This window comes from Harmonia axyridis, chromosome 2 (genome assembly GCF_914767665.1).
Source record: "Harmonia axyridis chromosome 2, icHarAxyr1.1, whole genome shotgun sequence".
Taxonomy (NCBI): domain Eukaryota; kingdom Metazoa; phylum Arthropoda; class Insecta; order Coleoptera; family Coccinellidae; genus Harmonia; species Harmonia axyridis.
Window position 1 is genome coordinate 59792261 of NC_059502.1, and position 17084 is coordinate 59809344.

The 17084-nt window shown below is 34.7% G+C and overlaps 1 protein-coding gene across 3 annotated transcripts in view; it reads left to right on the forward strand.

Annotated features, from left to right (window-relative positions):
* LOC123672461 (irregular chiasm C-roughest protein-like) overlaps nt 1-17084 on the forward strand; it is a 140112-nt gene that overhangs the window by 96504 nt on the left and 26524 nt on the right. For all 3 annotated transcript variants that reach the window (XM_045606556.1, XM_045606558.1, XM_045606557.1), the window contains one exon: nt 4891-5177. In XM_045606556.1, coding sequence (XP_045462512.1) covers nt 4910-5177 — 268 coding nt within the window. In that variant the 5' untranslated portion in view covers nt 4891-4909. The remainder of the gene's footprint in view (nt 1-4890; nt 5178-17084) is intronic.

A 17084-nucleotide genomic window follows, 5' to 3' on the forward strand; every position in this document is an offset into this window, starting at 1 on the left:
GGAGTTACACTGTCACGAAGATGAAATCCATTGATTGAAATTTGTCACATTTTAGGCATTGGTATTTGATAATATTAAGTGTTGGATTTCAATAAAATTGGTTATCTGAAATATTTTTTCAATTCTTCAGATTCAAATTTGAGTCTTCTCCCTTGGTTCAAGTTTCAATTGACTCAGGTACAATATAAAAATTATATTTCAAGAGATATCAATGGATGTTCATTTCATTGTGAAGAAGAAAAACTGCAATTAATTTTGGAGAAGAATATCAGCCACGAATTCCATTCCAAAGGTCTTGAATCGATTGTAGAGCATTGGCATAGAACTCATCTTTCACCTTGTCACAAAGAATAAAGTCTAAAGGTGCTAAATCACAAGATCTCGGTTGCCTCTTCGAGAAATGACAAGGCTAGAAAACTTTTCTTGCAAAATTGTCAAAATTTTACTTTGAATTCGTCATTATTGTGAGATTAAAGTGCGTTTTTGAAAAATGAACACAAACCGATTTAGTGTCATTACCCAAGAGAATATTGAACCATTAATTGTTGAAAAAAATAATCTTCTCAAATACAGTTCGTTCTTCAAATTTTATCAGATCATGTTTTATTTTCATCACTCAAACTTGTTCATTTGAGGCAAAAACATTCAAACAATCCTAATTTAGATGAAATCGCTCATCCTAACCGATTGATTTTAGCAATCGGTTGTTATCATATTTTAGCCAAATAAACAAGTTTTCGTGGAAAAGAAAAAATTATCAATAATAGTTGAAGCACCTTTGATAATTTCATTTTTACGTATTCCGTTCAGAAAATCAATTCAGTATACAACATGGAGCGATATATATTATTTCACTGCGCAAACTGAAAACTCCGTAGTGTGTCAAATGAATTAAAATCATTTTCTCATGCAGCATCGTTTCCAAGGCAGATTTATTGTACCTACTTTGATATATTTATTTTTCCGATAAATCGATACACCGCCCTCGGAATGATTAATTGTTTGTTGAATGTGTCTGGCTGGCGATAATTTTGATTGATGCAATAATAATGGGGTGAATTTGTCGAGCAATTTTACCACAGATTCGCCAAACCTTCGTAATTGATGACTAGATGACGGATCCGTTCAAAAATGAATCGGATATAGGATAATTACAATGCGCATTTTAGCTGATATGAGATTGGTGTATATGTTAACGCCAACGTTTATAATCCGGCATTTTATAAAATGCCTAGGCATTCTATAAAATACCTGGAAAGGTCATTGGAGGTGACAAGTTGGAGTTGATTAAAAAAAGTTTGAAATAATGTATTTTCTTTTTTGTTTCAAATTTATGTAGGTATTTGTTGTACCCACTTACTATATTTAACATAAATATTTTACCCATTGAGTATATCTACTAAATAATGGGTGTTTTTTTTCGAGGTATATAACTTTAAGTTGGCATTACTGTTCGAGATGGCGACTGATTTAACAGCTGTCAAGTGATTTATTCTCAGATTGGTTTGGCAATTCATCATGAATAGACTCACGCCTAAACAACGCTTGCAAATAGTGGAATTTTATTTCGAAAATAATGGTTCTATGCGGAATACGTATCGCGCACTACGTCCATTTTATTTTGTTTAGAGATGAAGCGCACTTCTGGTTGAATGGCTACATCAACAAACAAAACTGTCACATTTGAAGTGAAGCTAATCCTCAAGTGTATGTCGAAACACCGTTACATCCAGAAAAACTGACTGTTTGGTGCGCTTTATGGGCTGGTGGAATCTCTGGTCCGTACTTCTTCAAAAACGATGATGGCCAGAACGTTACAGTCAATGGTGATCGGTATAGAGCCATGATTACTAACTTTTTCATTCCTGAATTGAACAACCATGATGTTCAGGAGCTGTGGTTCCAACAAGACGGCGCAACATGTCACACAGCTCTTGCCAAAATCGATTTATTGAAAGATACGTTTGGTGACCGCCTAATTTCACGTTTTGGACCTGTGAATTGGCCTCTAAGATCTTGTGATTAAACACCGCTAGACTACTTTCTGTGGGGCTATGTAAAGTCATTGGTCTATGCGAATAAGACACAAACCCTTGACCATTTGGAAGATAACATTCGCCGTGTTATTGCCGATATACCGCCACAAATGTTGGAAAAAGTCATCGAAAATTGGACGTCCAGATTGGACTACATCCGAGCCAGCCGTGGCGGTCATATGTCAGAAATCATAATTAAAATGTAATGCCACAAGATTATCTTGCGGATAAATAAAATTCATGTCAATCGAATAAACCATCGTTGTTTTATTGCAATTTAAGGTTCTATAGCTCTAAAAAAACACCCTTCAGATTATTTTTCAAACTGGTTTGACAAACAGTTTGAATTTTCATACCTGCAGTCAGTGTCCACTTTGATTCGTCTTGAATCATATGTCAGAAAGATTGACTTAAATTTGACTTAATTTCAATCCAAACTCAAGTCAATCTCAAACATTCAAGTCAAACTTGTGTAATTCTATTCTTGTTAGTTCTCTTGATTATCTGAATTCAAATGAAATTATATTAACCATCACAGAAGGATTTTGATTCAATCATATATGTGTTTGAAAATAGTTCATTTCACATGAAAAGTACCTAAATATTCAACAAATATTAGTGTCAATATTCGATGAAATTTTTGAAGTGCAATGGTTCCTGATTCTACTGTTCAAAATACTTAACCTTTTATGAAAATTGCTACTACGACCCTAGTTGCTAATTTCAATTATGTTAAAAATTTTGTTGATATTGGATTTTCAGATATCTATTCGCTCATCCATCAAGAGGAAATGAAAAAAAAAAAGAAATTAATTTATAAAATAATTGCAATTACGTATTACGTGTTTATTATGTTCACTTATACACGTATTCTGCCGTTCAGTTTTTCTATGTTTTTTCAGCATATCTAATTAAATTTCTCATTCAAAAAACGATGAGAAAACCGACAATCTCCAATACCATCAGACGAAATGATTGAGAAAACTACGTTTTGGATTAATCTCTTTTCGAACTGATTGATACAAATCCGGTAACTCAGATCCGAATCTTATTCCGTGAAACAATTACGATAATCTCTGAAGTTAAGTGATGTCTGGATCCAGATTTTGGACGGTAAAGATATATCTGTGGTCCGAGATCTGGGGCGGATGGCTGTAATACCTTCCTAAATACGTTGCTATCTATTTCCTTTTTATCTGAATTAAGTTTATGTTCTTGCGGTCGGACTTCTCGATCCCATTACCGGTGAGAAATTGTTGCTAACGAACTGAAGAAATGTCTTTTATTTGATTCATTGGTCCTAGGAGAAAGTGAACTTGAAACTCTACAGGATAAAATAGTAAAATCAATAGGCACTAGAGGTTCCGTGAATATGACCTTCAGAAGTTCTATTTTCCAAAAAATTTCAAAACTACCAATTCGATCAAGATATAATATAGCATTTAAATGTATGTAAAATCATAATTTAGATGATTATTCGAAATTTCATGTTGATTGTTTCACCTGAATCTTAAAAATTTACTTGGAGGATTTCGAAAAACAACTACCGAGTATTTCTGTCATCACAAAACTACAGAACCATAAAATATTCAAGAAGAATATTGGAGAAAGAATACAATAATTCCATGGCAACAAATCAAATCTAGTTGAGATTTTGGATTCTAATTTTGATTCAACCTCAGCATAACTAAAAGTATCTAAGCTTGCTAGTCCAGCCCCGAAATACTAAATAATTAGTATTATGTAGCAAACCTTAGATTAATGTAATGTACTATTTCGATATAATCTCCTTGTTTTAATAATAATAATATTGATTCACCATCTTTCAATCTCCTTCAATCAATTCAAATTATAATTCTTCAGTGGGACATATCTGTTTTATTTATATTTTTATTTTTATATATTATATTTGTTCTATTCAATTATAAACATCCAAATTGATTGCGAGAATTCAGTAAAAATATGAGAGCAGTAATTCCAAAACTATATAAAATATTCAGTGCCTAACTAATGCCTATTAGTGCAGTATAAAACTTTTCAAGCACCATTGTATTTCTTGAGAAATAGATGATTGAAGTTTTTACTGCCAACTTCGCACTTAGCATCAACATTTCCAAATCACCGAAAATTTTATACCACCACTTAGCGGCAATTAGTGCTTTTGGGATAATTTTATGAATATTGAACGTGTTCAAGATATTGGTGATCATTTCTTTTGGTGCTAACTTAGCACCGATATAATTCCTAGACCAATTAGTGTTGTATTAATGTCAATTATTGCTTTTGAAACCATTTGAAAAAAGTCAACTATTTTTGTCATGATTAATTGCTTTCTATGGAATAATATAAGGGTCAAATCTACACGTGATCTCAAGGCCATCTGACACTGTTGCATCGGCAATACCTCACTCATTGAATCAATTTCTTTTGAAAGTTAGCAAAAATTCTGTGATGTTTTGTTAATCTAAATTTATCGTTCATGCTCATTTTTGAGCCCTAGTTCTCCGAATAGATCGTTTTATCATTTCGTCACAATGTCTATAATTTTCGAATTATCTATTCGAGCGATCTGTTCACGCAATGACCTTGCAAAAAGTTGGTATAATAAATATTATAAGGGCAGGATTCAAACGCGAAGTTATTCGTTCTGAAATCGAAAAATGTCATTGAAAATTCAGAACTATTGGGACTTTTTTCTGATATGTATGTGGTGTAATTACTGACTTTATCCAAGAAGGTAACACCTGAATTATTCCAGAGAAGCATTGCATTACATAGTTTTTTTAAGAGATATTCTTATCAAATTGTTCTATTTCCTAGTCTGAACACCTGTTAATTGAAAATTTTCTTGCAGCATCCCCAAGACAATCACAATGACATCTAACTACAAATTCCTCCTACTACTCCTGCGGATAGCAATCATGGCCTTTTCAACAACTGCATCACCTGCGCTGAAGGAACAAAGGTTTGCAATGGAACCTCAAGATCAGACGGCGGTGGTGGGATCCAGGGTGACATTACCTTGTAGAGTGATAGACAAATCGGGAATTCTGCAGTGGACTAAAGACGACTTCGGGCTTGGTACTCACAGAAACCTGACGGGTTTCGAAAGATATTCTATGATTGGCAGTGACGAGGAAGGTGAGATAAATATGCTTTTTTCTAAATTGAATTTGGCTTCAATTGATAAAAGTCTATAATTCAACCAGTATACAGGGTGTTTCCCAATTGTGTGGAAAAACTGATATTAGGCATGAAAATAAGCAAAAAAGTACCTCTCATACATTTTCTACGCTAACGTTTGAAAACTTTGATTGGTGTTGATGGAAATTAAGTCATACGCGCAACTTTTCACAGCATATCTCATGCTGATAATATTATATATAAATTCAGGAGTAATCCATAAAACTCCCTCTTACTATTCTTTATGATATCCGAGAAAAATTTCGACAGTTCAAAAATTTAGGCAATTCATACAGTAAATTTACTTTTATATAATCCGGGATATTTGAGAAGCTATGATATGTTTAGAGATTTTAAAATCACAAGTGTAATAAATAAAATTAAATTTTTATCAACAATGTTGCCATTTTCAGAAAACTAATAGTTACTAGGTAGTAGGTACTAAACTAATAGTTACTAGGTAGTAACTATTAGATAGGTAACTATAGGGTGTTTTTTTTCGAGGTGTATAACTTTGATTTGGCATTACTGTTCAAGATGGCGACCGATTTAACAGCGGTCAAGTGATTTATTCTCAGTTTGGTTTGGCAATTCATCATGAATAGACTCACGCCTGCACAACGCTTGCAAATAGTGCAATTTTATTTCGAAAATAATGGTTCTGTGCGGAATACGTATCGCGCACTACGTCCATTAGCAATGAGGCGTACTTCTGGTTGAATGGCTACGTCAACAAACAAAACTGCCGCATTTGGTGAGAAGCTAATTCTCAAGTGTATGTCGAAACACCGTTACATCCAAAAAAACTGACTGTTTGGTGCGCTTTATGGGCTGGTGGAATCATTGGTCCGTACTTTTTCAAAAACGATGATGGCCAGAACGTTACAGTCAATGGTGATCGGTATGAAGCCATGATTACTAACTTTTTCATTCCTGAATTGAACAACCATGATGTCCAGGAGCTGTGGTTCAACCAAGATGGCGCAACATGTCACACAGCTCGTGCCACAATCGATTTATCGAAAGACACGTTTGGTGACCGCCTAATTTCACGTTTTGGACCTGTGAATTGGCCTCCAAGATCTTGTGATTTAACACCGCTAGACTACTTTCTGTGGGGCTATGTAAAGTCATTGGTCTATGCGGATAAGCCACAAACCCTTGACCATTTGGAAGACAACATTCGCCGTGTTATTGCCGATATACGGCCACAAATGTTGGAAAAAGTCATCGAAAATTGGACGTCCAGATTGGACTACATCCGAGCCAGCCGTGGCGGTCATATGCCAGAAATCATATTTAAAATGTAATGCCACAATATTATCTTCCGGATAAATACAATTCATGTCAATCGAATAATCCATCGTTTTTTTATTGCAATTCAAAGTTCTATAGCTCTAAAAAAAAACACCCTTTACTTAGTAATTTTTGAACTACCAAAGTCTCTACTCCAACCCCAAGAAGATGACAAAATTGAATTTCTTATAAGGGGAATGATTATTGATTAATTCCTTCAGTGAAGATGGTGTATGGAAAACATGAAATTCAACAAACATAATATCGATAAAATCAATATTATGGCTATGACGTTGATATGCATTTTTATTTACATTTCATTCCAAATAACTCCAACCTCAACATTATGTTCAAACCTATTGAATTCTTCTATTGACTAATAATATACCTACGCATTACGAACAGAAGAAAATTATAGAGGAGCTGAAATAGGTTGCCCTTTGAAAGCTCTATTGTGGCCGTAGTAAAATAGCCATGTTTTACTAACTGTCCAAATTTTTAATGAATGTGAGGTAGATATATGGCTGCCATAATATCTTGAGAAACCATTAGGGCAAAGTAAACTCCTGGAAATTAATTTCACCGGAAAGTAAATATGGAATGTATGGAAATCGCTGAAAGCATTAGGCGGAAAATTCAGGTGGAAAAAAGAATAAAAACGGGGAATAAAGGTGAAAGGATGGACCTCAATTAATGAATATAAATATGTATGTAAATATAATCAATCACTTTATGGGTACAGACATGAATTGTATTCAGGGGATCGTTATATTTATTGCTATTCAGGCGTTCAAACAAACGGAAGTGGAAAACAACAGAGATGAATTTAGAATTTTTCAGGTTGGTTATATTTTCGGAAGGTGTACTTACCCATCACGTTCAGACCATATTTTCACCTCACTATTTTATCAACGTCACAAGAAATACATGTTCATCCATTTTTTCACGAATATTCTTTTTTTTTATTATTTGCGTTAGATATTATTTCATCCAATAAAAAAATTGAATTTTTAGAGGTCGTTTTCCGAACAAAGATTTAGATCTCGAATTCCACGGTTATAAGTTCATTAATATCTATTCAAAATCAAACTAGAGGCTCTCTCAATATGGCCATGCGAGAATTTATTTCCGGATAATTTCCAAACTAAGTAGAAAATGTAGAATAACAATTCAACATAGGAAATTTCGAAAAAATATGTGTAAAAAACAAATATTTCGGGTCACTAGAACCATAAAAAATTCAAGCAGAATATAGAAATGAATTAACCCTAAAAGTGTTGCAAATTAAGTTTTCACTTTGAATGAATATCAATGTCAAATTTCAGTACGACTGTATTATACTTCTTCATCTAGATAAACTAACCAAAATTTTTGACATCGTAATAAATACATCTCAGTATCACATCTAAGTATTTTTGTGGTCTCTATGAGCGCAATAAGCGCATGACGAGCACTCAAAATATCCTGATTATTATTCCTTCACTTCTCATGTTTTCAGGAGAATCCTGAATCAAATAATCATCATGTTTTAAATTGCGATATACCATTCAGTAGGTAGAAAATAAAAATGAGATTTGGATATTTCATCAAGTATTTCTCAGTGCAAAGTATTTTTCTGGGGACAACTAAATAGCTCAAATTTCCGGAAGCTCCAATTAGATATAACCCCAAAATTGAATGCTGAAGCAGTTGAAAGTAAAACACTATCCATAGTTGTGCTCCAAACTCTATGAATCTGTGGAGAAAAAAAATTCAATTGCTGTTAAATCTTTCACATTATTCGAAGAGCATAATAATGTAGAACTATTATGAAATTCATGCAAAGCAGACTGCAATCAATCTAATCAATTTTTTTTTCGAATGTTTCATTTTCAGATTTTTTTTTCAATAATTCGACAATTCTACGAGATAGGGAAAAACATAGTGGAAAGTTTGTAATTAGAAATTAATTGACAGGGAATTGTAGGAAGAAAGAAAAGTCTCTTCAACTCATATCATCATCAGGACAAACCTACAAATTGAGGATGAAAATTTGATTTAAAAACAACAAAGATGTAAAAAACGAACAGTTGAGGGTCAAAAAATAGAGCCAACTTCCAGTTATTTAATTTTCCTTCTTTTTGTAGTTCTTTTGTATTTCAATCTGATTTCTGACCTGATCTGTAGGTTTGCCCTGATGATAATATAAAATATATCGAAACGTTGAGGAGACTTTTTTGTCCTCTGCCCATTCCGTGACAATTAATTTCTATGTTAATAAATTTCATTGGCAGTCTTCTTGTTAGATTTCCTATTCGTTATATTTAATGCTGCATAAATCCACCCTGAAATATAATCGAGTATAAAATTAGGGTCGAAAATTACCTATACTAATGTCAGCCACAATGTCGGCAGCATCCGTATCATAATCGAAGCAGAAATGTTATCTATGTGGTAACATGAGATAATACAATATTTCAAGTTGTGATTATTCACTGGATATACCCTTTTAAAATATACATGATAACATTCGTGTTGTTAATAGGCCTGTGATAATGATATATCCATTATTAACGGCCATGGATATGCATTAAAATGTTTCCCTGGTGAGTATATCCATAAATGTTCATGATTTCTCTGGACAATGAATAGAAAGTAGCTACTGTTCACACTGGAGTATGTTAATGATGCATTAATACATTTATTCAGGTCAAGCGGGATATTTTGAGTGTCTTACTAAAAATGTCGAGTAGGTAATAGAATAAAAGCTTATATTGCTTTCAAAGAGGAGATTTTTCCTTCCATTAGCTCATTAGTCATACGATATCATAGGATGGACATTTTTTATTGAAGTCGTGTTACCATGCTTTACAGGATGTGGTTCGCATACTAATCTCAAAATAACCAACTCCATCTATCACGATCTGCACGAAATTTCTACTTCAAAAACATAGGATGAATTCAGTGAAACTGAAGGAACGCAATATTAAATTCAGTTTCGTGGAAAATATCATTCTTGGTTTAATAAACCTATTGACTTTGTGGACGGAGAACATATATACACATAACAGAAACTTCTCGTTTTGTTGCCAAGTTCGCACAAAAGGTTAGGGGCGTTATCTGTCAGTTAGTTAGTGAACAATATTTCGCTTTTCATTTCATCTCAGCGAATAGAAACGACAATTTTTTGAGTGATCTTTTAAATCTTGTGTCACGATAACGCGCGTTATCGAAATTTTGTTCAAAAACATCGCAAAAACACAAACAGCCATTGTTTCCCCTTGTATAGTTTCTATCGACTATAATTCAATTCAATCGAAACGTTATCTATGTATAACAGATAATTCGCTGTGTAAAAAATCTGGCATATTAAGCCCTGGGTTATCTATGTGGTGGTCTGGATTTCACAGCACTATTTCAATGACATATATCGAACAGAACTGTCATCCGAAGTATCGTATGTTTAGATGAAGGTTAGCCATTTAACAATATGGATGGTTTATCTACTGCTGAACGTGTGAAAGTAATGAAAAATTACTACAGAAATCATGATTGTGTAATTTCGCGCATTGGAGAGGATCCACATTCATCCATTTCTTGGCGCGCACAACATTTGGGCCTCTCTTACGGCTCGCTTTGGCGTATTTTACATCTCAATCCTTGTGAGGTTTAGTTGACACAAGAACCGAAGCCAGCTGACCATGTAATTCTGAGCATATGCTGATTGGGTGACAACAACGTTTGGATGAAAATTTTTCACATAGAATTTTTTTCAGCGACAGAACGCATTGGTCACTAGTTGGCTATGTAGACAAGCAAAATTGAAGGATATGGGGATGTGAAAATCCTGTTGTAACTGCTGAGAAACCATTTTACATCCACAAAATGTCACTGTATGGTGTGGAATTTGGTCTGATGAAGTGATTGGACCGTACTTCTTTGAAAATGAGGAGGGTGTCACTCAAACCTTTGATTCTCATTGCTATATCCAAATGTTTACCGATTTTACTGGCCTGAAACGAATGATATGGAGTTAAAAGAGATGTGGTTAAAGCAAGATGATGCAACAAAACACAAGGCGTTTATCGTTTCGGCTATGTCAATTGGCCACCAATATCTTATGCTTTATCGCCTTTGTTTTTTTTTTTTTTTTTGTTTTGAAAAGGATAGTCTTCAGCCGATAATTCTCACACTATTGATGATCTTAAAACCAACATCCCTCAAGTTATTGGTGAGATATATTGCGAGTCATCAAAAATTTCCTCACAAAGTTTTGTAGGAGATTACACGGAGGACATTTCATAGAGAGAAAACCCTTCATTTTTACAGAAGCAGTCGACGTTGAAGGCGACAAATGAAATTTGGATGAATATTACCAATGGACTAGTTTTCATTTTTTTGTTAAGGATTAATTCTAAAAATTTAAGTAAAATAAAACAAAAATGTGGAAGAATCATTGAAATATCTCTAGAAATGAAAAAGTTATGGGACTTTGAAGTTGCGCTTGGGAGAATAATTTCATAATACGTCTAGTGTGTGACGTCACGTCACTTACACGAGGCGACTGGTATTCGTAGAGTGCTTACGAATTCATTGGTGTACAATCACTTGTGCCGTTCGTGTCGTGTTTTGTTCGTTACACGATGGCTGAAATTAAAAAAAATCCTACAAATATTGTATTGTGCCTATGTGTGCAAGCACGACAATCAAAAACCCCAATAAATTGTTTTTTCATGTACCAAATGACATGAATCAAAGGAAGAAGTGGTGCAAATTAATGAGGCGTGACTTAATTGGACCTAAAACTACTTCATATGTGTGTAAAGATCATTTTGATGTAAGTACCTATCAGTACTAGCTGTCTATTTCTGATAATAAAAATACTAAGGTGTAAGTTGGTTTGAAATAAGTTATCGAGTAAAAATAACTTTGTCCTTTCACGAAGCCTTCTTCCATTATGGTGACATAAAAACAAAACTCGAGTTAAAACCACACTGTACAACTACAAACGGCGCGAGAGCCTTGGCGCGGCTAAGTATTTAAACGTAATTTATGGTGTAGCGATCACAGGCAAGTGGCGTGACGTCACAGACGAGTCGGAGACCAAAGACGTTCCGCGCTAAAATACGTAAATTTAAATGATCTCTTCTCAGTCATTTATTGATGGATTTTCAAAATTTTTTCACTGATTTATCAGTTTCGCTCTATATTTTAATTATATCGTGTCAAATATAGTATTATCAACATCACTAAACCAGTCCATTTCACGGTAGTCATCCGATAATAGGTACATTAATAAATAGTCAAACAATGTGGTGAATCCCGTTGCAACAGCCCCTGTATTACCCTCTATTTCAACCATTGTAACCCGATGAATCCAGGCACTAATTTCCCATTTCATTCGAATAACTACAATTCCCATCGGATGCTACCCAATCCTGAATTTCGAATGTGAATTTCAAATATAAACACATTCAAAAATCCCCCTCTTTTTTTTTCGAATGGATGTTTGACGTATTAATGAAAAAAAAATTCTTTTGTGAATTATCCGCGTAGCCTCGAAATATACGTCAAATGATTCTAGCATCAATCCCGACTGATACGTATTTCGATCAGAATACGCATTGTATCGGTGTAATATGACGAGATCGTTCTGTGTCCTCGTTCTCAGCTATCCGTTGTTCATATTTCGATTTCTACCCTTCGCAGACACGGCCGGCGAAAAATAACGAGGTAAAAAATCATTCTGTTGGAAAGACCGCGAATTGAGTTCCTCCCCAAAAACAAAACGCTGTACCATGATGGATTGACAACAATACGTTTGGCAAAAAGAACGGACAAAGAATAGAAATGATCCCTGTTTGTCCGAATAGAGGGCTACGGTTTCCACCACAAAATGTTTTTGATTGCCGAGCACGATCGAATGATGGAATGAAGAAGAATGGACTGAAAGTCAATTCGTTTCAGTTCTGCCATGTTTTAGCTGGTCATTTCTGAAGTTTCAATTTGAATGATAGTAATGGTGATGATGTTTATTGATCCAAAAGTAAATTAGAAAACCTAGTTGGGTAGTTATAATTAAGGGTGTTTTTTTTTAGAGCTATAGAACTTTAAATTGCAATAAAACAACGATGGATTATTCGATTGACATGAATTTTATTTATCCGCAAGATAATCTTACATTTTAAATATGATTTCTGGCATATGACCGCCATGGCTGGCTCGGATGTAGTCCAATCTGGACGTCCAATTTTCGAAGACTTTTCCAACATTTGTGGCTGTATATCGACAATAACACGGCGAATGTTGTCTTCCAAATGGTCAAGGGTTTATGGCTTATCCGCATAGACCAATGACTTTACATAGCCCCACAGAAAGTAGTCTAGCGGTGTTAAATCACAAGATCTTGGAGGCCAATTCACAGGTCCAAAACGTGAAATTAGGCGGTCACCAAACGTGTCTTTCAATAAATCGATTGTGGCATGAGCTGTGTGAAATGTTGCGCCGTCTTGTTGGAACCACAGCTCCTGGACATCATGGTTGTTCAATTCAGGAATGAAAAAGTTAGTAATCATGGCTCTATACCGATAACCATTGACTGTAACGTTCTGGCCATCATCGTTTTTGAAGAAGTACGGACCAATGATTCCACCAGCCCATAAAGCGCACCAAACAGTCAGTTTTTCTGGATGTAACGGTGTATCGACATACACTTGAGGATTAGCTTCACTCCAAATGTGGCAGTTTTGTTTGTTGACGTAGCCACTCAACCAGAAGTGCGCTTCATCGCTAAACAAAATTCGCTTATGAAAATCGGGAACAACGGCAATCTCATTTTGGAGCCATTCGACGAATCTACGCCTTACTTGATGATCGTTTGCCTTCAATTCTTGCACGAGTTGGATTTTGTAAGCAAGCAAACCAAGATCCTTCAGCAAAATCTTCCATAAAGTGGATGGGCACAGATGCAATTCCTGTGCTCGATGGCGGATAGACTCATTCGGGTCTTCCTCAATGCTACGCTCTACAGCAGCAATAGCTTCTTCTGTACGGCGTCTCTGGGGATGCGAGTTATCAATAAGACTAAACGTGGTGCGAAAACGTTCCATGGTTAATCGAATTAACTGCTCAGATGGACGATTTTGTCGACGATAAAATGGACAAATGGAGTCAAAGTTTCGAAGAAACTATTTGGAGTGACCCAGACCAAGAAGTTTTCGACAGAGTTGTTCTCTTTCGGTTACCTCTTTTTCCTGAAACACTTTCTTGTAGGTGCATTTGTCTACACCACAGAAAGGTTCCGGGCCGATGAAAGGATTTTGTGCTCCTTTTCTGCCTCTGCCTTGTGTTGGCCTCTTCATTCCCTCTAATTCCCGAGTCGCCGGGAACCCAGACTAAGAAGACCTTGTTATTCTTGCATATTCCATTGAGTTTTCTTGGGCACTCCAATACCATCTTAGAATCGATGATATGTGAGCTCAGTGCTTTGATTGCAGCCTGACTATTCATTCTGGCATAGTTGGGGCTCTATCTCACCAATAGGTAACTAGTATAGAATAATTTCAACTTTCGATGGTCAAACGTTTGGAGGAAAATTTTTGTAGACCTGTACTTTCACATGGTCCCAGAGAAAGAAGTCTAATAGCAAGATCTTGATTACCAATTCTAGTCATCGAATCAGTACACAGTAAAATGTAAACATCTCTATCCATATTCCAAAATCTAGATTCCTGAGGTCAACTGATGATGTAGGTTTTTAAATAAATCAATTATGAATTTCACATGCTGGCACCTACTCACCTTCAATAAATAAAGAGAAAAAATACTACCCAGGCCATGTTGCTTCAGTAGTTATATTAAAATCCCGAAGGTTTTTAAATAGTGAAGTTGACAGGTTACGAATTTCGTCCGCGATAGAATGTCCGGTCCAACCTGACCATATTGTTAACTTTTCTAACACAAAGCATGACCCAACTTGTCAGAAGTATAGGCCCGCCTGTGTAAACACTGCATATTGAGGCCTTCAATTTGGACCGTTTGCTTTAGTACCCAATTAACATACAGCGGTCGGGGGTGGGGGAAGGGACAGTTGAATAGACATTCTGGGTTGATTGACGATAAAAAAGCCTCAGGCTACACGTAACGAGTATAGGTGTATAAAGGAGCAGTTTTATTGCTTTCGGGTGAAAACGTTCCGTGGAAAACTGCTCCTTGGAGGGATTGTGCCGAAAATTCGACCTCTGATTGACGAAATCGACTAATGGAAAACTTCAATGATGAAAAATTCCATCAGGTGGCTACACAAAAATGAATTTACACTTTTTCCAATTTGAAAAAATCAATTTTTTCATATAATTGTGTCCCATTAGCCATTTATGGCATTGGTGTCATTTCTGTTTCATTTTAACGCACTTGTACAGTAATAGTATACTCTCAAAGAAGTTGCAGAATGGGCTCCTATTCCAATAAGAATGCGAAATTGGAATTCTTTTTATATTATTATTATTATTATTATTATTATATTATATCACTCCTTCGTCGCTCGTTTTCAAACGCATGAGTGTGGGAATTGACTTCAGCAACGAGTATTAAATGATATTTTCTTTATTTCAGTTAAGATTTGTGAAATATTGTCGATATTCAATGAAAAATTCAGATTATACGTCCTAGTGACTTTTGTATTGTATCTTGGCAGTTGGTGTGACTGTTACGTGAATTGACAGACTACAGAATTCGAATATGAATGGTACGTTTCGAATTTTGAAATAATTTACAATTACGCATTCAATTCGTGTATTATGTCTGACAATAGTAATTTACGTAACAAGTCCGGAAAATAGGGTTTTTTTGGACGAATAGACAAAATTCCAGGACGAGCGTAAGCGAGTCCTGGAAGTCTGTGAGTCCAAAAAAACCATTTTCGGGCGTGTTGCGTAAAATATTTTTTCGGCAACCATGTAAAATAACACTATCGCTGCTGCTTTCCATATTTTATTGCGATTGCAATCAAAAAATAAGCAAATTTTTGACAACTAATTTCATATTAACTGTCAGCCGTTATCTCGGTTGCTATGGATTCTATGATTCTTTTCCGGCCTAGTCCGGGAAGTACGTACTTTCCGGACTAGGCCGGGAAATGCTACTTTCTCAGAGGAAAAGCGTCCGGGAAGTGAGCACTTCCCGGACGGTTGCCGAAAAAATCTATTTAACACCACCAGAATTAAGACAAATTGTGAATAATGTTACAAATCATTTCACTATATCCAAATTACATATATTTTATTAACAACTATTAACGTTTGTTCAAATTTTTGTTCTAAAATTAACTTAACCTAACCTAGTAAAGATTGGAAGATTGTCCTAAGCAGAATGATAGTTATAAGACAAATTCCATCAATGAATTAACTCAGCAATTCATGAAATATCTATGTCAATAACTCCCCAACCCCCAAAGCTAACAATCTCTCCTAATTTAGAATTTGGACGATTGAAACTTTATCTTCGAACATGATGTATGATATGAGTCATTTGATTTTTTTGTATTTTGAAATTATCCACATTTTTTTTTTTTTCTGAACAATTTTTGTCTCCTGAAGAATATCGACTGGTTTTGGCGAATGTTTCCATCAGAATTAAAAAGCTCTATTTCACTTTCATGCAAATTTGATGTAAAAAATGGCATTATTCAAAAACACCGATTGATTATTTCACATAAATATTCCTGTTGGATCAGGAATTTTCGATTCACAATGGATTCTATGCAAATTATACTTCTATGGATATAATAATATTATACTTCAAACATTGAACTAATTAGGAAATGTTTTACACAGGAAATTTCACACTTTAATTGTACGATATAAACATCTGTAGAGTTGCTCAATTATAGGGGGACTAATATGCCAATTAAAAATGCAGATGCCATTAAATTTTCACATGTGAATAACTCTCTAATCGGTACATGAATAAATTCGCAGTTTTTCTACTTGTTTGAATTTATTCCGGAAATTGATTCTTGAATATTTTGATTTTTAATATCATCTCGCAATCATAAGTCGTCCAATCTAATGGACAGAAAGTTTTATTCTCAGAAGCGGAACTTTGTTAAATTGTTATTTAATATCCATATCAGAATATTTCAAATTCAGCTCGATTTTTTTTTTTCATATAATTTAGTTGAGTGGGATTCTGCCCTCTTCTGTTTCAATTGTTTGAATTCAATATATATCCGGTTGTATATTTTCAAAATTATCTCAGGTATTTCTGTTTGGTCGAAATATTTCACCATTATACTTATATCCAGGATTTATTCCATTTTTAAAATTCTTAGTATCACTTATTTCAATTCTTGTAATTGATTTTCAATCGTTTCTTATTGATCATGAACTTAATTCTCTTTTTTTCCGTCTAGATTTTTCAATAACTCCTGGAATAAATTTACCCAACACAATTAATCAAAATTATAACAGAAATTTTTAATTGCATCTGACATTGGACTTATTCTTGAATTATGAATGGTAATGAAATACTCATGGTTCTATTTTCAACGAAAGAAGAGAAAATATAATGATTCCTTCAATATTGCATAAT